Source organism: Globicephala melas, chromosome 2, assembly GCF_963455315.2.
Source record: "Globicephala melas chromosome 2, mGloMel1.2, whole genome shotgun sequence".
NCBI classification, from domain to species: Eukaryota; Metazoa; Chordata; class Mammalia; order Artiodactyla; family Delphinidae; genus Globicephala; species Globicephala melas.
Genome location: NC_083315.2, coordinates 175624052 through 175647660, shown reverse-complemented (window position 1 = coordinate 175647660; position 23609 = coordinate 175624052). Strand labels below are relative to the sequence as shown.

Below are 23609 nucleotides of genomic sequence, written 5' to 3'. Positions count from 1 at the left end.
CCCCAAGCTCCAAACAGGCATCGCACCCAGGGTCCCTGCACTTGCAGAGCACCCCATCCAGAGAGGCCCCCGCTCTGGCTCCCCCCGGGGTTAGTCCACTCTCCAGGACTCCAGACAGAGGCCATGTTTCCTGGCTGCAAAGCTGATGCTGACACTTCAACCACACCAGGATTTTTGGGAGACAGAGACAGAGCTGGGAAGGTAACCCCAGGGCACATTTTTACAGAAACAGGAGGGAAAGTGGCCAACCCTGAACTCACACAGCACAAAGGCAAACGCAGACCGCACAGTACAATCGTGGCTGTCCCCCACGAAGACAGAAGGGCCACCTCCCAGCCAGCCTGAGCAGGGCCCCACGAGTCACCTGGACCCCCAGCGCCTGAGTGAAGAGCAGTCGATTCCATGTATCCTCACTCCTCTGACCCGGCCTCCTGCTGGCCCTCGAGACCTCCACCTGGAAGACCCTCTCCCAACCTCCCCCTCTGCCCCCGCTCTGCGAAAACGCCACTCCTTCCCTCCCCCCGGCTTCTTTCTCCCCCGCGGTCGACACCCCGGGAGTGCAGAGTGCGTTCACCGAGCTGCTTGTCTGCTGGTCACCCTCCCGGCCCACGCAAGGAGGTCTGCTCCACAAAGGCGAGGCCGTGGCTCTGTCTCGTCCCCAGCTGGTCCCCAGGACTAGCCTGGGATGTGGCAGGTGTTCAATAAATACCTGGAATCAATCAAGGGGTGGATGCCGATCGGGGAAAGAGAGGGACAACCAGCTGGCTGCGGCGGGGAGGGAAGCCAAAGGCTCCCAGGGAAGGTGACAGCCAGCTAGGACTCCACAGGGCGGAGAAGGGGAGCAGCATGGGCAGAGCAAATGAAGGGTGCGGAGAGGCAGAGACACGGCTGAACAGAGCGAGGGAGGAGACGGGCAGGCAGGGCTGGAGCGCGATGTGGGCGCCACAAACGGAGCTCTCGCTTCAGGGAGCGCCCCAGAGCACGGCGTCTCCTAAGCTTCAAGCAGGTTCCGCCGGTCCTCCAGCCGGCCTCCCCTGCCTCTCACACTGACGAGAGGAGCTGAGCAGGTGGGCCGTGTCCTCCTGGCCCCGCAGGCAGCGGTTCCACGGGCCGGGCTTCCGTCCCTCGCCGGCCCTGCGGCCGGGCTGTGGCTTCTCCGGGCTCCAGGACGCAGATCACAACAGCACACCTCATAAGGCTGCTCTGAGACAAACCGAGTCGCGGTCAGGGCGGCAGGTGGGACGGGCCTGGCACAGAGGGGCGCACTCGTCACCGCCGCTGGCAGAACAGCAGGCGCCCCAGGGTTCTAAGGACAGGTCGGGGTGCCACCTTCAGCTACTGGTCTAGTTTGGTGTCCTGCCCAAACGTTGCCAGGTGGCGCTCAGCGTAAAGCAGACGCACCATAAATGTCTGCTAAGTAATTCAGGTTCCACACCTGTCAGCACTGCAGTGTGACACTGAGCTTTAGTAATACTAAGAACGATAGGCAGAACAATCTAATCTATTACACATTTACCGAAAGCCGAGTGGGTGCTTCTTAAATACCAGCTGACTTAAAGTAAATCCATCCTGATAGCACCCACTCCAGCTGCATAAACACTTCAGCAGTGAAAGAAACGAGGCAAGAGCCCTCCCACAGCACTGCCTGCTTACACGAGATTTAATCGGGGGCAGGCAGCGCTGACATCATGGCATTCTACTTTTCGCACTTGAAATTAAGTCAATAATGTCCTAGACTGCTGCAGAATACTCCAGTGAACATCCAGTGCGCAGTGGGCCACCTCAGCCTATGTAACCTGCAGTGGCCGGATATTGAGGTACTCTCCACTGTTCGGCAGTGAGAGACAACGCTGCAAGAACAGAGTGAGTCTTCCCATGTTTTCCCACAGGATGAATTCTTAGATACTCAGTGGCCATAATTTCCCCGCTTCTTGGCCTATGCGTACTTCATGCAACTAAATCCTTCTGGAAAAGGAGCTGGGAAAACATCTTGAGTTCAGTAAGCATAAAACAAGGCCTAGGTGCTGTTTTAATACACACTGTGAAATTTAGTTTGAGGAGTTTTTCTTGTAGTCACATTATTCATCTGCAGGTGTTTTGCTATTTCTACAAAGTTGTTAAGGCTTTTCATAAAGTCCACACGCCTCTTCATCTCTGCCACAAACGCCTCCCGCCACCTGCCGTTCACGTTTAATGTGATTCCTGGACGTGGACCCCTTTGCCTGGCCCTCGGGTTTGCTGGGCACTGTCTGTGGAGCAGCCTCACTCCTTCAACAGAACCCCGCCTGGGCAGAGCCTCAGTCTGGCTACTTCCTTGGACCTGGGAGGTATAAACTGAGGTGGAAAAAGCCTGTTTACAGCAACAGAAGGCTGAAGCAGTGGGGCAGAGAGGAGGTGAAACGAGAGGAGGGAGGATGTCCTGGGTTCCCTCTAGTGCCGGCGTCTGAGTGCAGGCCGTGCCTGGGCCCGGCTCTCCCCTGGTCCTGGGTCTGAGCCACTTCGTGTCCCCTCAGCAAACTCTCCTTTCCAGGAGGACAGATCAAAGGGAGTCCTGACTAATCCAGACATTGTCAGTTTTCACGTTCCTGAATCTTTCTACCTTTACTGTCAAGCTCAGGGAATCATCACTCCTCCAGATAATGGAGGGTCACTTTTATCGTTAGACTTTCTACAACTAGGAGCGATGTACTTAACTTTTTACTCCATAAACAACTGATTTTTAATAATTAACTTTTTCATCCGTTTGGAATACATTTGTGGGCTTCCCAGGTGGTGCAGCGGTTGAGAGTCCGCCTGCCGATGCAGGGGACACCGGTTCGTGCCCCGGTCCGGGAGGATCCCACATGCCGCGGAGCGGCTGGGCCCGTGAGCCATGGCCGCTGGGCCTGTGCGTCCGGAGCCTGTGCTCCGCAACGGGAGAGGCCACAACAGTGCGAGGCCCGCGTACAGAAAAAAAAAAAAAAAACATGGAATACATTTGTATTACAGGGAGCATGAATCTAAATTTATCCTTTTGGGCCTAAAATAATTAGTTTCTCCAACATCATTTATTAAATGTAACTCCTCTTTCCTGGGTTCTGCGAGACCCCTGCACTCAGGTTTTACACATGCGTGCTCTGGCCCACGGGGGTGACACACCTGTCCCCCCGCCCCCATTTCTATCACTGCAGCCTGGTAACTGTTTAAACAGCTGACAGAGCGGGCACCTCCCTTCATGAGTCCTTTCCTCAAGATACTCTTTCCTGTTTTCTTACCAAACTAATCTGAAATCTAATTAAGGCCCGTCTTTCAACACTCAGTAACGCCATCAGTAGGAACCCATGATACTCACAGAAGACAGTGGCCCGTGGGCCTCCCTGGGAACCCACTCTCCAGGTCAGGACCTAGGCCCCTCCACTTGCTCACTCTGTGACTTTGGTCAAACAACTTGCCCTCGGGATCCTCATCTACAAAATGGTAAAAGTAACAGCACCTACTTCATTGGTTCACCATGGGAAATGAAACAGAACATATGTGCAAAGGGCACAGTCCTGAGGTCGGGGCTCTCATTCTGTGCTTCGTGATGAGAGCCTGTCCTCGTCTCGATGCCCCGGCCCCTGGCCTAAGGACGGTGCTACCTAAGAAAGTCTTCCCCTCACCCCACACTTGCCTGCTCAGCGGCCAGCCAATTGGAGGAGGATTCAATGGGAGTGTGTAAATGGGAGATAAAATGTCTTGGTTGTACCTGTTTGTGGTTTAGCTTTGTATTTAAAAAAAAAAAAAAAGGAAGTAAACTTGAAAATTGTCTGTCACCATAAAAATAAAATTAAAATATTTACTGCCCCCCCCAAAAAAAACAAACAAAAAACAAACAAAAACTGATAGGACATAGCACCTTTTCCTGCTCACTCCTGCCCTCCCAGACCCTCAGCGGGGCCCGTGCAGCAGACAGCACACGACTGGGCCCAGCATGGGGCTAACTCCATCCTCCCCAGACCTCTATTCTAATGAGCCCAGGCAAGGCTACCACGAGCAGGTAGAGTCACAGTGCTTTAGCCCAACAAAGACCTGGCTTTGGGGGTCAACGATTTCAGGTTTACCATCAGAATGTTCTGACAGTAGACACCTGTTTAACCAACAGAACAAAATCTTATTCAGGCCAAACATCAACAGTGAGAGAAAATGATTAAAGGTTATTCTGAGCACTAGATTCTCCATCCAAAAGAAAGGACAGCATGGTAGGCAGAGGGAACTGAATGCAGTCTGCATCCCTGACACATGAAGCGCGCAGCCTGGGGAACAAGACACGAAACAGGTAAAACAAGTAAAACAGGCAGGGGCCGGGCAGGCCTCTAATCCAGAAGGAGGAGCACGGCTGTCACTCTGTTGTCACAGGAAATCGAAAAACCTAAGCTGAGTGGCAACTGTCAGAACTGCATTTGGGGTAGAACAGACTGGCTACACTGCAAAGAATGGATTTTAGGCATGAGTTGCTAAACTACAGCCTGTAGGCCAAATCTGGCCTACCAGCTGATTTTGTAAATACAGTTTTATTGGGACAAGTTCACGCCCATTAATTTACGTATTTTCTATGGCTGCTTTCACAGAACAACAGCAGAGCTGACCAGTTGAAGGAGAGACCCATATGGCCCAGAGAGACTAAACTATTTACTATCTAGCCCTTTACAGAAAGTCTAATGACCCCTGATTTAAAGACTGGGGGCCAGGGAACCAATTAGGAAGATACTGCAATAGGCAGAGAATTAAAGCCATGTTTAAAGGACAGGGAGTAGGGACTGCCCTGGTGGCACAGTGGTTAAGAATCTGCCTGCCAATGCAGAGAACATGGGTTCAAGCCCTGGGCCAGGAAGATCCCACATGCCACCGAGCAACTAAGCCCATGCACCACAACTACTGAGCCTGTGTTCTAAATCCCGCAAGCCACAACTAGAGGAAGCCTGTGCACAGCAACAAAGACCCAACGCAGCCAAAAATAAATAAATAAAAATAAATTTATTTTTTAAAAAAAAAGGACAGGGAGTAGCAAAGGTGCTGAGAAACACCTAAGAGGTAAATCTGGTGGAGAGATGAAGGATGAAGGGGTGGGGAGGGGCTTCCAGGATGACTCTGCAGTTTCCGGCTCATGGCCAGTGGGACCATGAACTGCCATCAGGAAGCAGGGAAGAGAAGCCAGGGCAGAAGAGACAGAGGCTGCTGAAGCCATGGGACCTCGGATATAAGCCCAAAGGTCAGAAAGAGGTCATCGATCAGAATGACCCAAAATGACGAGAGGGCTGACCTCACCCAAAGACAGGAGAGGGAGCGGGAGGAGGACAGACGTGCGTCCCACCGAGGACACGGCCTCAGAGCGCCTGCCCCTGGAGCCACGGCCTGCCCCCTGAGCTTCTCTACTTCATTCAACATCCTTTCTTTTTCGTTTCTTTTTTTTGGGCTGTGCCGAGAGGCACATGGGATCTAGTTCCCTGACCAGGGGTGGAACCTGCGCCCCATGCAGTGGGAGTATGGGTCTTAACTGCTGGACGGCCAGGGAGGCCCTAATACTCTTTCTTCACACCTTCTCGTATAGTTACTCAAACAAAACCAGTGTTGGCAGAAAAAGAACTCACTCACCTGATTCAGCTCTCAGTTCCAGGCCTTTGGCTTTTAGTCTTGAGTCAATAAATTTTTCTTTTTCCTAAAATAAGACAGCTATCAGAATTCCCTTTCTTCATCTTTCCGTTTTTCCTTGGCTAGGACACAGCTCTCAGTGTTCTGGAGAAATCTGGATGTGGATTTCCTGAGAAGTGGCCCATCTCAAAGCCTGTTTTAAACCATCTGAGCTTAGTTAAAAGTTTCATGCTTGAAATAGGATTTGAAAATGAGATGTTTAATAACCTTTGGGAGGCACTGTTTGTTGATAAATGCAACTCCACTTGACTTAGCCTGCCCAAAGGGGTAAACATGTGTCGCCTAAGTCTTTCTTCTGGATTACAATATTTATACTCCTTTCTCGTAGTTTCTTTATGAGTATGCTATTAAGAATCCTGAATTCTCAGGAAGAATGACAACGCATCCCAGACACCCATAATTTCATAAACACACACACACAAGCGTACATACATGTGGAACCTGCAGTTCTGGTTCTGGCTCTGCTACTCTCTTTACTTCCTTGAACGTCTCAAGATCTGTGATTCTGTGAATGATCAATATTTCTTCTTTACAGTTACATACTGATTTTAAAATTCTACGCATATATACACACATACGTATGTATGGCGGGGAGGCAATGAGATGCTGCCAGATAACTGAAAGGCAAAGCAGATGCTAAAGATTTAGCACCCCCAAGTGGCCAACTGTATTATTTCTCATTCTGACCCGAAACCTAAACTTACCTTAAGAAAAGTCAAATTCTGGTTTGCCCAGAACTGCTGGTTCCATTCTTGTGTTTCTTGTCTTAATTCTCTTAACTTTTGTTCCAATGGTGATTCATTTTCAGGGATGTAGAAGTGAACAGGTCGAAGGTTTGAATATTTATCTGGGGGTCCTATCCAATCATGGCAAGATTTTCTTGGAGGGCAGAATCTTGAGACCTTTAACAAAACGCATGGCGTTACTATACAACTTAACGAATCTCTAGTATTATAAAATGAACAGTCCAGATTTATTAAAGACCCTTGTCAGCTTCCTCTTTTTAAGACTATGTGCCAGGGAATATCCAAATTAAAAGAACTATAATAAATAGCATTCACATTAATACTACACCAAACATGTTCAGCAATGGTGCTGGAATAATTCAACATACTAAAGCAGAAAAAGAATGTCAACCTGTGCTTTGTATCATATATAAAAATTAACGCAAAATGGATCAAAGACGTAAAATGTAAAATCTAAAACTATAAAACTTCTAAAACAGTAAAAATTCTACAAGCTTGGATTAGGCAAAGATTTCTTACGTACAACACCAAAAGCACAATCCACAAAATAAGAAAATAGATGAACTGGACTACACCAAAGTTAAACTCTTCTGTTCTCCTAAAGACACTATTAAGAAAATGCAAAGACAAACCACAGACTGGGAGAAAATACATGCAAATCTGTAAAAGGACTTGTTTCTAGAATATATATAGACTTTTCAAAACTCCATAATAAGAAAACACACAACCCAATATAAAACTGGGCAAAATATTTAAATAAAAGTTTCCGAAGAAGATATATAGATGACAAATAAAAGCACATAAAAATTGCTCAACATCGGGCTTCCCAGGTGGCGCAGCGGTTGGGGGTCCGTCTGTCGATGCAGGGGACACAGATTCATGCCCCGGTCCGGGAAGATCCCACATGCTGCGGAGCGGCTGGGCCTGTGAACCATGGCCGCTGAGCCTGCGCGTCCGGAGCCTGTGCTCCGCAACGGGAGAGGCCACAACAGTGAGAGGCCCGCGTACCACAAAAAAAAAAAAAAAAAAAAAGCTCAACATCATTAGTCATTAGAGAATGCAAATCAAAACCACAATGAGATATCACTATACACCTATTAATATGGCTAAAAAAAAATCTGCCAAAACAAGTGCTGTCAAGGACATAAAACAATCGAGTTCTTAAATATTGCTCATGGCAATGCAAAATGATACAACCACTTGGGAAAAAAGTCAGCAGTCCGTTATAAAATTAAACACACACCTAACATACAACCCAGCAGCCCCTTCCCAGGTTATTTATCCAAGATGCATGAGTACACATGTTCGCACAAAAACCTGGATATGACTGTTTAAAGTGGCTTTATGTACAACTGCCAAAATCTGGAATTAGCTGAAATACCCTTCCACTGATGAACAGAAAAACACAGCACGGCATATACATGTGACAGACACTACTCGACAACAGAGGAGACTACAGGTAACACAGATGAATCTCAAAGGCACTATGCGGATTGAAGAGGCCACACCAAAGAGGTTGCACACTGGATGGTTCTATTCCCAAGACATCCTGGAAAAGACACGTGCTGGGGTAGGGGAAGGGGGTGACTACAAAGGAATTTTCTGGGGTGGTGAAAGTGATTGATACCTTGAATTGTGGCGTACATGTCTGCCAGGAGTGAATTTTACTATATATGAACTGGACTTCAATAAACCTGATATTAAAATAAAGAGATCAGCTGAGTAATTAAAAGACTATCCATTTGTCTGTTAAAAGATCAATGTAACCACAGTCCATGGGGGGAAATAACATTCAGTTTGGAAATCTCTTATACCCTATTTTTGAAAAAGAAAGCTCTACCTATAATGGAAAATGTATAACTAAATCACTTTGCTGTACACCCGAAGGTAACACAACACTGTAAATTAACTGTCCTCCGATTTTAAAAAAGCAAAAGCTCTACTGAGCACGACGTCTACCTCCGGAACATCGGAGTGCCTCCCGCCAGTCCTCCCTCCAGAAACAACCAGAAAACTACTCAGCAGCACAGAGGAGTGAGCCACTGACAGGTGGAACACGGACAGATCTCAAAACAACATACAGAGCGAAAGAGCCAGGCACCGAAGAGGACGTTCTATGTGATTCCACTTATGTGACATTCTAGAAAAAGTAATCAGATCAATGGTAGCCCAGAGTGAGGGGTGGAGGGGATTGGAGTGATGTTCTAGATCTTATTGGGGTGGTGATGCACAGAGTTACACATTTGTCACAACTCATCAAACTCGAAATGGGTGCCCTCATTTTACTATATATACATTACACCCCAATAAAGTCAATTAAAAGAGTGGTAAAACTTACAAAGATACAAAATTACTATATTGAGCACAATTAACAGTTCTGCATTTAGAAGGCCCTTCGTTTAGGATACTTCAGTACTTCACTACCACCACTATAAGCTGCAACTTCCAAGGAACTAAAAATAGAGATGCAGGGTTTGCAAAGTTGAAGATAAAGCAGCTCTTTTTCTATCAGTAAGCAGCTTACTTATAATTTCACTTGAAAAACATAGCTTCAATAGCTAATCATTTCAGAAATTAATGCAGATAACCAGGTGCAGCTGCGTGTTTTGCAATGGCTCACTTGGCAGGAGCACCATGGGAGGAAAGGAGAGGCCAAGCAGAAGCTCAGCTTGGTGTACAGTCCTCAGCGTTCCTCTCCCTGGTGTGGGTCTGACCATCTTCTGGTCCCTGGACTCAACCCTGGACAATTAGAGTAAAGAACCAAGTGGAGACTGAGAAAGGAAACCAAGTCACTCTTCAGGAAACACAGTCAGTTAGTTTTCGCTTTGACGGCTGCCACTAAGCACCACCAACCTACACCGAGCATCCCAAGAACTTGGCATTAACTGAAGGAGACTGCTAGATGCAGCACTACCCGTCGGCCCTCTCCTTGTCTTGGATGCTATGACCTTCCTAAGTCTTCTAAATTCCCAGGCAGTTTAAAAATAGGAAGAATTTAAAACATGACAAGGATGGCAGCGGGTTTGGTTGGGAAGTGGGTTACAAAGCTCGGTGTGGCCACCTAGCGAGGATAGTTCAGACCACAGAACACCTGAGGAGGTTACATCAGCTCTGCCATCACCGCTCAGGGTTCAGCAGGTCAAGTTATATTACAAAATATGCAGGGACATCCACTCATGCAAAAAGCTTCTCCTTACACCTGAGAACACAGAGTTTCTGAGTTATAACACATTATAGCTCTGCCTTTAGGACAACACTGGCATTTATAATATTTTATTAAAAATCTGTGGCATGTTCAGCTCAGCATTAGAATGCTTACTATTTGGGGACTTCGCTGGTGGTCCAGTGGTTAAGACTCCACGCTCCCAGTGCAGGGGGCCTGGGTTCGATCCCAGGTTCAATCCCTGGAACTAAGATCCCACATACCTCAACTAAGCGCCACAACCAGAGGAGCCCGAGGGCCGCAACAAAGATTCAGCGCAGCCAAAAATAAATAAATAATTCTTTTAAAAAAAGGAATGCTTACTATTTAGAAAATTATTTTGAGTCTAGAATAAGTGAATGAGCAGGAAATGTTGAAAAGTACATATGATTCCCTCAGACTCTCAAAACATTTCTAGAAAAGTATCTTTTAAACAAAATTTCAAAATTTTAAGGACCCTTGACAGATTATGTAAAAGCAAACAGCATTTTTTATTTTTTTTTGGCGGTACGCAGGCCTCTCACTGTTGTGGCGTCTCCCGTTGCGGAGCACAGGCTCCGGATGCGCAGGCTCAGCGGCCATGGCTCACGGGCCCAGCCTTTCCGCGGCATGTGGGATCTTCCCAGACCGGGGCACGAACCCGTATCCCCTGCATCAGGGAAGCCCAGAATACAGCATTTGACTGGGGAGAAAAAAAGACTGATAGAGGCCTTGCCTGGTGGCGCAGTGGTTAAGAATCCACCTGCCAATGCTGGGGACACGGGTTCAACCCTGGTCCGGGAAGATCCCACGTATCGCGGAGCAACTAGCCCGTGAGCCACAACTACTGAGCCTGGGCTCTAGAGCCTGTGAGCCACAACTACCGAGCCCACGAGCCACAACTACTGAAGCCCGCACGCCTAGAGCCCATGCTCCGCAACGAGAAGCCACCGCAATGAGAAGCCCGCGCACCGCCAACAAAAAGTAGCCCCCGCTCACCGCAACTAGAGAAAAGCCTGCGCGCAGCAACAAAGACCCAACGCAGACAAAAAAAAAAAAAAAAAATTGATAGAAAATGTCCAATCACTAAAAAGAACCTATGTAGTAATGAGTTAAAGATTTGGTGACAAGTAGAATATGCCCTAAAATTCACTCAAATTTACACATCAGTAATGGAGCTTAAGAAGCTGGAGGAGGTCCCAGGGGAATGCAAGGAAGGGTCCTTCAGGCCTGTTCTGGGGGGACATGACCACTCTGAGGGGGTGGAGAGGAAGAGCCATTCTCTGAGGCTGTGGCGGTATGGGGGCTGCAGGGACAGAGGAACGGGAGAAGGCCTGGGGACAGCGTTGAGGAACCAGTGGATGGAGCCGCCCCCCGGGCAGTGGTGTGCCCTTAAATGTTTAATGGCTGGGGGACGCATGTGGTTATAACTTCACTGATATCAGGATGTGCAGCACACACTTTACAATACTTTACTTTACAAATAATAATAAAACATACGATACCTTTCCTCATAAATTTTACATAGCCGATTCTCACAAACTGCTTTCATTAATTTTTAACAACTTTAGTGATATATAATTCACATACTACAGGAACTTCCCCGGTGGCGCAGTGGCTAAGACTCCGCGCTCCCAATGCAGGGGTCTGGGTTTGATCCCTGGTCAGGGAACTAGATCCCACATGCCGCAACTAAGACCCTACACAGCCAAATAAATAAATATTTTTTTAAAAAACAGTATTACTATAAAATTAACCCTTTTAATGTATACAATTCAGTGTTTTTAGCATGTTCACAGAGCTGGGCAACTATTATTACTAATTCTGGAACATTTTCATCACCCCCGAAAGAAACCCCGCACCCAAGAGCAGTCACTCCCCATTCTTCCCCTCCCCCAGTCCCTGGCAACCACGACTCCATGGATTTGCCTGTTCTATGTATTTCATGTAAATGAAATCATACAACGTGCTCTTTTGTGACTGGCTTCTTTCACCAAACATGTTTTCCAGGTTCATCCAAGCTGTAGTGTGTGTTGCCAATACTTCACTTCTTTTTATGGCTGAGTGACAGTCCATAGTGTGGATATAAACACATTTTGTTTATCCATTTATCAGCTGAGAACATTCGGGTTGTTTCCACTTTTTGGCTATCATAAATAATGCTGCTATGAACATTTGTGTACAGAGTTTTGTGTGGACATATGTTTTCAATTCTCTTGGGTGTATATATAGGAGTAGCATTGCTGGGTCATATGGTGACTCTGTTTAACACTTTGAGGAACTGCCGAACTGTTTTCCGAAGTGGCTGCATCATTTTACATTCCCACCAACACCTGCTATTGTCCATGTTTTAAAATGACAGCCATTCTAGCGGGTACGAAGTGGTATCTCATTGCAGTTCCTTCACTGATTTTTGCTAAATTTGGTATTAATAGCCAAACCCTGGTTGCAGGTGACTAATTAGTAAGCATATAATACTTAGGACACAAAGGTGATTTGATATTAAGAAGTAGGGTGGGGGCTTCCCTGGTGGCACAGGGGTTGAGAATCTGCCTGCCAGTGCAGGGGACACGGGTTCGAGCCCTGGTCAGGGAAGATCCCACATGCCACGGAGCAACTAAGCCTGTCTGCCACAACTACTGAGCCTGTGCTCTAGAGTCCGTGAGCCACAACTACTGAGCCGGTGTGCCGCAACTACTGAAGCCTGCGCGCCTAGAGCCCGTACTCCTCAACAAGAGAAGCCACCGCAATGAGAAGCCCGCACACTGCAACAAAGAGTAGCCCCCGCTCGCTGCAACTAGAGAAAGCCCGTGTGCAGCAATGAAGACCCAACGCAGCCAAAAATAAATTAATTAATTAAAAAAAAAAAAGTAGGGTGAACAAGACCTACTGACCTCATCTATTTGTCAAGGACACAAATGATTTTTTTTTGTAATTAATTAATTAAGGGTGAACAAGACCTACTGACCTCACCTATTTGTCAAGGACACAAATGATTTTCTTTTGTTATTTATTTATTTTTGGCTGCGTTGGGTCTCCGTTGCTGCACGCTGGCTTTCTCTGCTTGTGGCAAGCGGGGGCTATTCTTTGTTGCGGTGCGCGGGCTTCTCATTGCGGTGGCTTCTCTTGTTGAGGAGCACGGGCTCTAGGCGTATGGGCTCTAGAGTGCATGCTCACTAGTTGTGGTACACAGGCTTAGTTGCTCCGCAGCATGTGGGATCTTCCCGGACCAGGGTTTGAACCCATGTCCCCTGTATTGGCAGGCGGACTCTTAACCACTGCGCCACCAGGGAAGTCCACAAATGATTTCTTTGATGAAATGGATAACAGCTTTCAAATACTGGAAGAATATTTTCTCAATTTGGTTTATTCACAATATGATGTCAACCGACAAGATACACTACTTTTTTTTTTTTTTTTTTTTAGTATTTATTTATTTATTTGGCTGTGCCAGGTCTTAGTTGTGGCACACGGGATCTAGTTCCCTGACCAGGGAGCGAACCTGGGCCCCTGCATTGTGAGCATGGAGTCTTAACCACTTGACCACCAGGAAGTCCCAAGATATACTTCTTAATTTAATCCACATTACAGTTGACCCTCAAACAACTTAGGGGTCGGGGTGCCGACCCTCCATACAGTCAAAAATTTGCATACAACTTTACAGTCGGCCCTCCATATCAGAGGTGCCACATCTGCAGACTGAACCAACCTGAGAGTATATAGTACTACAGAAAAAAATCTGAGCGTAAGTGGATCTGCGAAGTTCAAACACGCATTGTTCAAGGGTCAAGTGTACTAACATTTCATCCTTCACTTTCCTAAGTCTGGACCATCAACAAAACAGTAAGTCAAGCCCTGATTTGGAAAATTTGCCAATTTCCATAGTGCAATGACTTCCACCATGGACAACTTCAAGCTAGCAACGTGATGTTACTGAACAAGGAGTTGGGAAAAGATGTGCAGAAATACCATTATATGTTATTTCTGCCATATAGGTATGGTAGAAATAGATGCAAATAACCTCAGAAGCAGAGACAGTTACAATCCAACCTTTAGTAAAGGAGGCAAACTCTTCCTCTCCTCTCTGAGAGTCTCTAAACGGGCCTGAGAGTCAAACTAACATAAAACAGATTAACAAAAGAAAACAATATAGATTTTTTAATGTACACATGGGAGCACCCATAGGAAAATGAAGACCCCAAAAAGCAGATAGGCCCAACTGCCTATATACCAGGCTGAACAAAAAGTTCCCACTGTGGAAGAGGGACTAAAATCTATGGGGAGACTAAAGGAAGGTAAGAGTTATTTTACCAAGACCCGTTTGCACAGACCTTTTTCGCTCTCTGGTGATAAGAACACATTTTGTTCCTGATTTACGAAAGGCAGCTTTCACGCGGGAGGTTTATCTCCTGCCTAAAGGAAGAGCAGGGGGCGGTCACAGTGCCCTTCTTGCACCTGCTGTCTTTCAAGTGCTTTTAGCTCAAAATAATCTTTATGCCAAAGTGGCCTATTTCGGGGTGGCTTATTTTGTTACCGTTTAGTACTATTTATTTATTTTTATTTTAAAAAAGATTTATTTGGCTGTGCTGGCTCTTAGTTGCACTGTGAGAGATCTAGTTAGCTGACCAGGGATCGAACCTGGGCTCCCTGCATTGGGAGCGCGTTGCCTTAGCCACTGGACCACCACGGAAGTCCCTTCAGTACTCTTTAGAGAGCTAAAATTTACACCATTAGTTTAAATGCCTAAAAATGTTTTTAATTTTCCTAAAGATATTTATGAGGATATAGAAGAAACTTAATAGAACGTCCAAAATTATCAACATAATAAAGTTTGTTTCCTGTAGTTATTGTCGTCTAGAACAAGCAAATATAAGTGTGTGTGTATTAGAAAACTAGTAAGGAAAAGAAATTTTTTAAAATATTTTCTAAAATACTCTGTGTGCAGTTTTTGCCATAAGAATTCTAATTAGCCTCATTTCTGAGCAATGAATATTAGCAGGCTCTGCTGCTTCCAATACTTTATTTTACTTTTTCTTTTATTACCTTCAGACTTCTGGAGAAGAAGCTGCTAGAACTAAAACCTTCTCCGTGCTTCATGCTAGCTTATTTCATGATTGATGCAAACATTTTTATTAAGATGAATTTTTCTCACAGCTGCAGAAGATGCAAGAGCCTACAGCTGATGAAAGTTAAAGGGAGTCAAGTACTATCTTTTGAGAAGCCTTCTTCTCTGTGGCCCAGGGAATAAGCTTACAGATTTCCAGGCCCAAGCAGCACTTAACTCTGGCACCCTCCCACCAGGCCCTTGAAGGGTTCAAACAGCTGCACCTGCAGCGGCTCCGACTACCTCCTGTGCCAGCTGCCCCGGGCCTCGGGCTTCCGCGGCAGGCTGAAGGCTCCACTTCAATTCTGCAGTCAGCTAGTGCGTGCAGCTCCAACTGCCTCCAGAGGCCCACCCTACACCCACCGATTCTCCAGACTGCAGCCAGAGCGATCACTCCAAATCATTCAACCTAACCGTGCTACTTCTTTTCTTAAAAACCGTCAGCGACTACTCATTACCCTCAGGATAAAGTCTAAAATCCTCACTGTGGTCTAGCAGGCCAGGCCTGCCCCATCTCTGCTTCCCCGTCCACCCACCGGAACTTCCTTTAATAACAGGACAGCTGATTTCTGACCGTCCTCGGGAACTCTACTTATGTCCTCCCTGAATCCCTCTCATCTCGTCCCCTTCACTGGCTTCAGGCTCCATGGCGCATCTCCAGGGCATCCTGAGCCCCCTGGTGACGTGAGGAAACACATGTTTCCCCTACTAGACTGCAAGCCCATGGGGGCAGAAACTGCATCTCTCTGGTTGTAACAAGCACTTGTTGGAGGAATGTTCTTCCCAGTTGTTAAAAATCTTTCCTGTTCACTTTCTCTACGCTTATGCAGAGAAATCCCTTCATCTTCAAAAAGCTTGATTTACGTGAACGATTTGGTGGAGAAACATCTAGCAAAGATTTTTTTAAATATTTATTTATTTAATTTATTTATTTTGGGCTGTGTCGGGTCTTAGCTGCAGCATGTGGTATCTTTCGTTGTGGCGCACGGGTTCCAGAGCGCGTGGGCTCAGTAACTGTGGCAGGAGGGCTTAGTTGCCCGGTGGCATGCGGGATCTTAGTTCCCCAACCACAGATCGAACACGTGCCCCCTGAATTGGCAGGTGGATTCTAAACCACTGGACCACCAGGGAAGTCCCTAGCAAAGTTTAACTCGATATGGCAATCACTGATAACTAGCACCAGAATGTTGAGAAGTTCTGAGGGAGCCAGAAGCCATCACCGCCAAGAGTGTTCCTTATGTAACTGCTAGTTCTTGACGAGTTTCTAGGTCTTCCAGTAAACTCTCAAAGGCTGTATAATCAGAGAAGCAGAAGCACATTGAGTGGCTGAGTGTTCTGGAGTACGACTTACACGTGGTGGAAGAACAGGGAGGCACTGTTGCAGATGGACACGTCAGAGCTGCAGGGGAAGTGGAAAGCCAGGCTGACCGGCTGCTGGAGAGGGACAGAGGGAGACGGGGAGCCTAGGCATAGCTGTCACCTCTGAGTGGCCAGTTCACACTCCACACCGGTCTACTACACCCTACTGACCAGTTCAGCATGGCTATTTCATTTCTTCTTGCAGACTCAAACATCTTTATCTTTGACCATTTTTACTTTTGTCTAGTTCTTCTAAAGAGTGTCTCTCTTGTTGTCACTGGGAAGCAAAGCTGAGCCGTAAGAGGCACAGCCAGAGTGGAAAGTTCTAAATGAAGGGCCAGCAAGTCCCCAAGAAGGGACTGAACTCATCCTTCGTGTGTGAAAGTGATAGGGCCCCACTAGCAGAAAGGCATCCTGATCTGCTACCTAAGACCTGAAACTATGCTCCTCGCCAGCAGGGCTGAAATATACTGACTTGATACTAGACTGACTTAATAATCCTTTTTAGAAAGTAAAGGCAGGGGCTTCCCTGGTGGCGCAGTGGTTGAGAGTCCGCCTGCCGATGCAGGGGACACGGGTTCGTGCCCTGGTCCGGGAGGATCCCACATGCCGCGGAGCGGCTGGGCCTGTGAGCCATGGCCGCTGAGCCTGCGCGTCCGGAGCCTGTGCTCCGCAACGGGAGAGGCCACAACAGTGAGAGGCCCGCGTGCCGCAAAAAAAAAAAAAAAATGGCAGGACCGTAACACATAGATCTTTAATGTTTTATCCATCATTCTAAGAATAATATACGGTTACCACATTTTCCTTTTCTTTTAAAAAAGCTTTTAAGAAAAAAAAAGAAGAAGAAAAAAAAGCTTTTAAGAAAAAAACCCTACTTTTCTGCAAGTATTTCTGGACTTTTCCCACACAGCCTTTGCATCTGTTGTATTCAGATATTCTTAGAAATTGAAGGTGATTCACACAAAGGGATCCAGTGAGTGGAGACAGAAACGGAGCCAGCCTGGGTCCCCTGCTGTGAACTTCTGTTGCAAGATGGGGTTCCTTCCCCTCCTCCAAGCTGGGGAGGCTGCACAACACCCCTTGGAGACGTCAGCTCTGCCAGCAGCAAGGAGACAAAGGGGCAGGTTCCACCCTAACTGCACCTGTTTACCTGCCTTACTATCTCCCAGAACTGTACCCCATCTATTCTTACAGGTTCCCTATCAAGAAATGCTAAAGAAGCCACCCCAGCTGCCCATGCGCACCAAGGCAAGCTCAGAGGAGCCGGGGTATTCAGTCACCTCCCCACACGCATCTTTTAGTCATTGCTTACAAACTACTTCACAGTTCCTATGTGAACTCTGTGAACCAACTCCTTCAATCATCCTCAGTTTTCCACTATAATCTGAGAGACTGCATCTTCAATTATGGCAGAAGTAGTCCTTCTACTCTCCCCTATAAACATACATTCTGTCTTTGTTCACCCAAGAACTGCTATTTAAAAGGGAGAAGAAGGGGCTTGGGGGAGGAAAAGAAAGAATCCCTTTGAGGTTTGAATAATTACCATAATTTATGGTTCTTCCAGCAAAAGCATACAGTGCACAGCTTCCTGAGGCCTGGAGGGGCAGGGATGTGCGTGGGAAGGCGTGCCAGACCTGACAGCTCCGCGGAGGGCCACACATGTTCTTACTGGTCACACTGAGTTTTCATTACTGGGGGGTGGGGTGGTGATGAACCTTCCAGTTTTTTCTCTGTAACTGTAAACTGCCAAGCTGGGCAGCCCCACACCAGGCCTCTCCTTGTTCAGCTCTGCAGGCCCAGCCTGGCTCTCCATCCCTTCTGCCTTGCAGCAGGCTCCAGAGCTCTGCCAGCACACTCCCACCCTGGGGCCTGTCCTTCTAGAAGCCGGGATTTGGAGTGGGAGACCTTTTTATCCAGTGCCTTCCTTCCCAGAAGTGCCTGTACACAACACAAAGCTCCTCTCTGAGCTAAAGTTTCACTGCCAGACACTGGGGAAACCAACGGGCAACAGTGAACGGAACAAATGTTGGCCAGATTCAGCGTTCTCGGCGTGTTTCCTGGTCTAGAGTCCTAACCCTCCTGGGATGGGAACTGAAAGCCTTTCCCTTCTGGATGGTTGGCGCCCCCAGCCTGTCATTCTAGACGGATGCTAGACAAAGCAGCACACTGAATTCAGCAGTACACAAAAGGGCCATAGCATCAGGACCAAGCTGGGTTTATACTGGAGTGCAAGGTTGGTTTAACATCAGAAAATCAATAACCAATGAAGCAGTCTTCTCAGAAATAAAAAAGTCAAATCCACATGAGGTCAAGGCTGTAGAGTGCAGCTGTCTGTTTACAGGAAACACACAGGTCAGAGGATCACGTTAAATTACACCACGGGACGCAATCAGCAAAATCCAGACTCTGAGAAACTCCAAAGGACAGACTCCCCTCAGCAGCCCCGGATAAACTGCTTTAAAAAAAGGAAGGGGACCAGAATCACAACTAACTGCTGAACAATCATCGACAGGAAGACACTGGAACTCACCAAAAAAGATACCCCACATCCAAAGACAAAGGAGAAGCTGCAATGAGACGGTAGGAGGGGCACAATCACAACAGAATCAAATCCCATAACCGCTGGGTGGGCGGCTCACAAACTGGAGAACACTTATACCACAGGAGTCCACCCACTGGAGTGAAGGTTCTGAGCCCCACGGCAGGCTTCCCAACCTGGGGGTCCGGCAACGGGAGGAGGAATTCCTAGAGAATCAGACTTTGAAGGCTAGTGGGATTTGACTGCAGGACTTCAACAGGACAGGGGGAAACAGAGACTCCACTCCTGGAGGGCACACACAAAGTAGTGCGTGCATCAGGACCCAGGGGAAGGAGCAGCGACCCCACAGGAGACTGAACCAGACCTACCTGCTAGTGTTGGAGGGTCTCCTGCAGAGGCAGGGGGTGGCTGTGGCTCACCGTGGGGACAAGGACACTGGCAGCAGCAGTTCTGGGAAGTACTCATTGGCATGAGCCCTCCCAGAGTCCGCCATTAGCCCCACCAAAGAGCCCAGGTAGGCTCCAGTGCTGGGTCGCCTCAGGCCAAACAACCAACAGGGAGGGAACCCAGCCCTATCAGCAGACAAGCGGTTTAAAGTGTTACTGAGCTCCGCCCACCAGAGCAACAGCCAGCTCTACCCACCACCAGTCCCTCCCATCAGGAAGCTTGCACAAGCCTCTTAGATAGCCTCATCCACCAGAGGGCAGACAGCAGAAGCAAGAAGAACTACAATCCTGCAGTCTGTGGAAGGAAAACCACTCTCACAGAAAGACAGACAAAACGAAAAGGCAGAGGACTTTGTACCAGATGAGGGAACAAGATAAAACCCCAGAAAAAACAACTAAACGAAGTGGAGATAGGCAACCTTCCAAAAAGAATTCAGAATAATGATAGTGAAGATGATCCAGGACCTCGGAAAAAGAATGGAGGCAAAGACCGAAAAGATGCAAGAAATGTTTAACAAAGACTAGAAGAATTAAAGAACAAACACCTAGAAGAATTAACAAACGAACAGAGATAAACAATACAATAACTGAAATGAAAAATACACCAGAAGGAATCAATAGCAGAATAACTGAGGCAGAAGAACAGATAAGTGACCTGGAAGACAGAATGGTGGAATTCACTGCTGTGCAACAGAATAAAGAAAAAAGAACGAAAAGACATGAAGACAGCCTAAGAGACCTCTGGGACAACATTAAACACAACAATATTCGGATTATAGGGGTCCCAGAAGGAGAAGAGAGAGAGAAAGGACCCGAGAAAATATTTGAAGAGATTATAGTCGAAAACTTCCCTAACATGGGAAAGGAAATAGCCAGCCAAGTCCAGGAAGCGCAGAGAGTCCCAGGCAGGATAAACCCAAGGAGAAACATGCTGACACACATAGTAATCAAACTGACAAAAATTAAAGACAAAGAAAAATTATTGAAAGCAACAAGGGAAAAACGACAAATAACATACAAGGGAACTCCCATAAGGTTAACAGCTGATTTCTCAGCAGAAACTCTACAAGCCAGAAGGAGTGGCATGATATATTTAAAGTGATGAAAGGGAAGAACCTACAACCAAGATTACTCTACCCGGCAAGGATCTCATTCAGATTTGACGGAGAAATCAAAAGCTTTACGGACAAGCAAAAGCTAAGACAATTCAGCACCACCAAACCAGCTATACAACAAATGCTAAAGAAACTTCTCTAAGTGGGAAACACAAGAGAAGAAAAGGACCTACAAAAAAAAACCCATAACAATTAACAAAATGATAATAGGAATATACATATCGATAATTACCTTAAACGTGAATGGATTAAATGCTCCAACCAAAAGACACAGGCTCACTGAATGGATACAAAAACAAGACCCATATATATGCTGTCTACAAGACACCCACTTCAGACCTACGGACACATACAGACTGAAAGTGAGGGGATGGAATAAGATATTCCATGCAAATGGAAATCAAAAGAAAGCTGGAGTAATTATACTCATATCAGATAAAATAGACTTTAAACTAAAGAATGTTACGAGAGACAAGGAAGGACACTACATAATGATCAAGGGATCAATCCAAGAAGAAGATATAACAATTATAAATATATATGCACGCAACATAGGAGCACCTCAATACATAAGGCAACTGCTAACAGCTACAAAAGAGAAAATCGACAGTAACACAATCATAGTGGGGAAATTTAACACCTCACTTACACCAATGGACAGACCATCCAAACGGAAAATTAATAAGGACACACAAGCTTTAAATGACACAATAGAGCAGAGAGATTTAATTGATATTTATAGGACATTCCATCCAAAAACAGCAGATTACACTTTCTTCTCAAGTGCACACAGAACATTCTCCAGGATAGATCACATCTTGGGTCACAAATCAAGCCTTGGTAAATTTAAGAACATTGAAATCATATCAAGCACCTTTTCCGACCACAATGCTATGAGATTAGAAATCAATTACAGGGGAAAAAAAGGTAAAAAACACAAACACGGGCTTCCCTGGTGGCGCAGGGGTTCAGAGTCCGCCTGCCGAAGCAGGGGACACAGGTTCGTGCCCCGGTCCAGGAAGATCCCACATGCCGTGGAGCGCCTGGGCCCGTGAGCCATGGCCGCTGAGCCTGCGCGTCCGGAGCCTGTGCTCCGCAACGGGAGAGGCCACAACAGTGAGAGGCCCGCGTACCGCAAAAAAAAAAAAAAAAAAAACAACCACAAACACATGGAGGCTAAACAATACGTTACTAAATAACCAACAGATCACTGAAGAAATCAAAGAGAAAATAAAAAAATACCTACAGACAAATTACAACAAAAACACGACGATCTAAAACCTATGGGATGCAGCAAAAGCAGTTTTAACAGGGAAGTTTATAGCAATACAAGCCTACCTCAAAAAAACAGAAAAATCTCAAATAAACAATCTAACCTTACACCTAAAGGAACTAGAGAAAGAAGAACAAACAAAACCCAAAGTTAGTAGAAGGAAAGAAATCGTAAAGATCAGAGCAGAAATAAATGAGATAGAAACAAAGAAAACAATAGCAAAGTTCAATAAAACTAAAAGCTGGTTCTTTGAAAAGATAAACAAAATTGATAAATCTTTAGCCAGACTCATCAAGAAAAAGAGGGAGAGAACTCAAATCAATAAAACTAGAAACGAAAAAGGAGAAGTTAGGGCTTCCCTGGTGGCACAGTGGTTAAGAATCTGCCTGCCAATGCAGGGGACACGGGTTCGAGCCCCAGTCTGGGAGGATCCCGCGTGCCGCAGAGCGGCTGGGCCTGTGAGCCATGGCCACTGAGCCTGCGTGTCCGGAGCCTGTGCTCCGCAACGGGAGAGGCCACAGCAGTGAGAGGCCCACGTACCGCAAAATAAATAAATAAATAAATAAATCTTCCAACAAACAAAACTCCAGGACCAGATGGCTTCACAGGTGAATTCTATCAAACATTTAGAGAAGAGCTAACACGCATCCTTCTCAAACTCTTCCAAAAAGTTGCAGAGGAAGGAACACTCCCAAACTCATTCTGTGAGGACCATCACTCTGATACCAAAACCAGACAAAGATACTACAAAAAAAAGAAAATTACAGACCAATATCACTGATGAATATAGATGCAAAAATCCGCAACAAAATACTAGCAAACAGAATTCAACAACACATTAAAAGGATCATACACCATGATCAAGTAGGATTTATCCCAGGGATGCAAGGATTCTTCAATATATGCAAATCAATCAATGTGATACACCATATTAACAAATTGAAGAATAAAAACCATATGATCATCTCAATAGATGCAGAAAAAGCTTTTGACAAAATTCAACACCTATTTATGATAAAAACTCCCCAGAAACTGGGCATAGGGGGAACCTATCTCAACATAATAAAGGCCATATATGACAAACCCACAGCAAACATCACTCTCAATGGTGAAAAACTGAAAGCATTTCCTCTAAGATCAGGAACAATACAAGGATGTCCACTCTCGCCACTCTTATTCAACATAGTTTTGGAAGTCATAGCCACGGCAATCAGAGAAGAAAAAGAAATAAAAGGAATACAAATTGGAAAAGAAGAAGTACAACTGTCACTGTTTGCAGATGACACGATACTATACATAGAGAATCCTAAAGATGCCACCAGAAAACTACTAGAGCTAATCAATGAATTTGGTAAAGTTGCAGGATACAAAATTAATGCACAGAAATCTCTTGCATTCCTGTACACTAACAATGAAAGATCAGAAAGAGAAATTAAAGAAATAATCCCATTCACCATTGCAACAAAAAGAATAAAATACCTAGGAATAAACCTACCCAAGGAGGTAAAAGACCTGTACTCAGAAAACTATAAGACACTGATGAAAGAAATCAAAGATGACACAAAGAGATGGAGAGATATACGATGTTCTTGGATTGGAAGAATCAATATTGTGAAAATGACTATACTACCCAAAGCAATCTACAAATTCAATGCAATCCCTATCAAATTACCAGTGGCATTTTTTACAGAACTAGAACAAAAAAATCTTAAAATTTGTAGAGAGACACAAAAGACCCCAAGTAGCCAATGCAGTCTTGAGGGAAAAAAATGGAGCTGGAGGAATCAGACTCCCTGACTTCAGACTATACTACAAAGCTACAGTAATCAAGACAATATGGTACTGGCACAAAAACAGAAACATAGATCAATGGAATAAGATGGAAAGCCCAGAGATAAACCCACGCGCCTATGGTCAACTAATCTATGACAAAGGAGGCAAGTATATACAGTGGGGAAAAGATAGTCTCTTCAATAAGTGGTGCTGGGAAAACTGGACAGCTACATGTAGAAGAATGAAATTAGAACACTCCCTAACACCATACACAAAAATAAAGTTAAAATGGATTAGAGACCTAAATGTAAGACCAGACACTATAAAACTCTTAGAGGAAAACATAGGAAGGACACTCTTTGACACAAATCACAGCAAGATCTTTTTTTTTTTTGCGGTACGCGGG

At 45.8% G+C, this 23609-nt stretch overlaps 1 protein-coding gene across 12 annotated transcripts in view; it reads right to left on the bottom strand.

The window, feature by feature from the left end:
* Positions 1-23609, bottom strand: part of KLC1 (kinesin light chain 1) — a 113237-nt gene that overhangs the window by 82327 nt on the left and 7301 nt on the right. For 10 of the 12 annotated variants that reach the window (XR_004044995.3, XR_011377279.1, XM_060295335.1 and 7 more), the window contains exons 2-3: positions 6372-6569; positions 5611-5674 (exon numbers count right to left, since the gene is read on the bottom strand). Coding sequence is in view for 10 of the 12 variants with exons in the window: in XM_060295335.1 (XP_060151318.1) it covers positions 5611-5674; positions 6372-6569 (262 nt within the window). In the remaining 2 variants the exon portion in view is untranslated. Of the gene's footprint in view, positions 1-541; positions 1204-5610; positions 5675-6371; positions 6570-23609 lie in introns of those variants that run through there. The other 2 variants (XM_030883249.3, XM_030883255.3) reach the window with 2 other exon arrangements.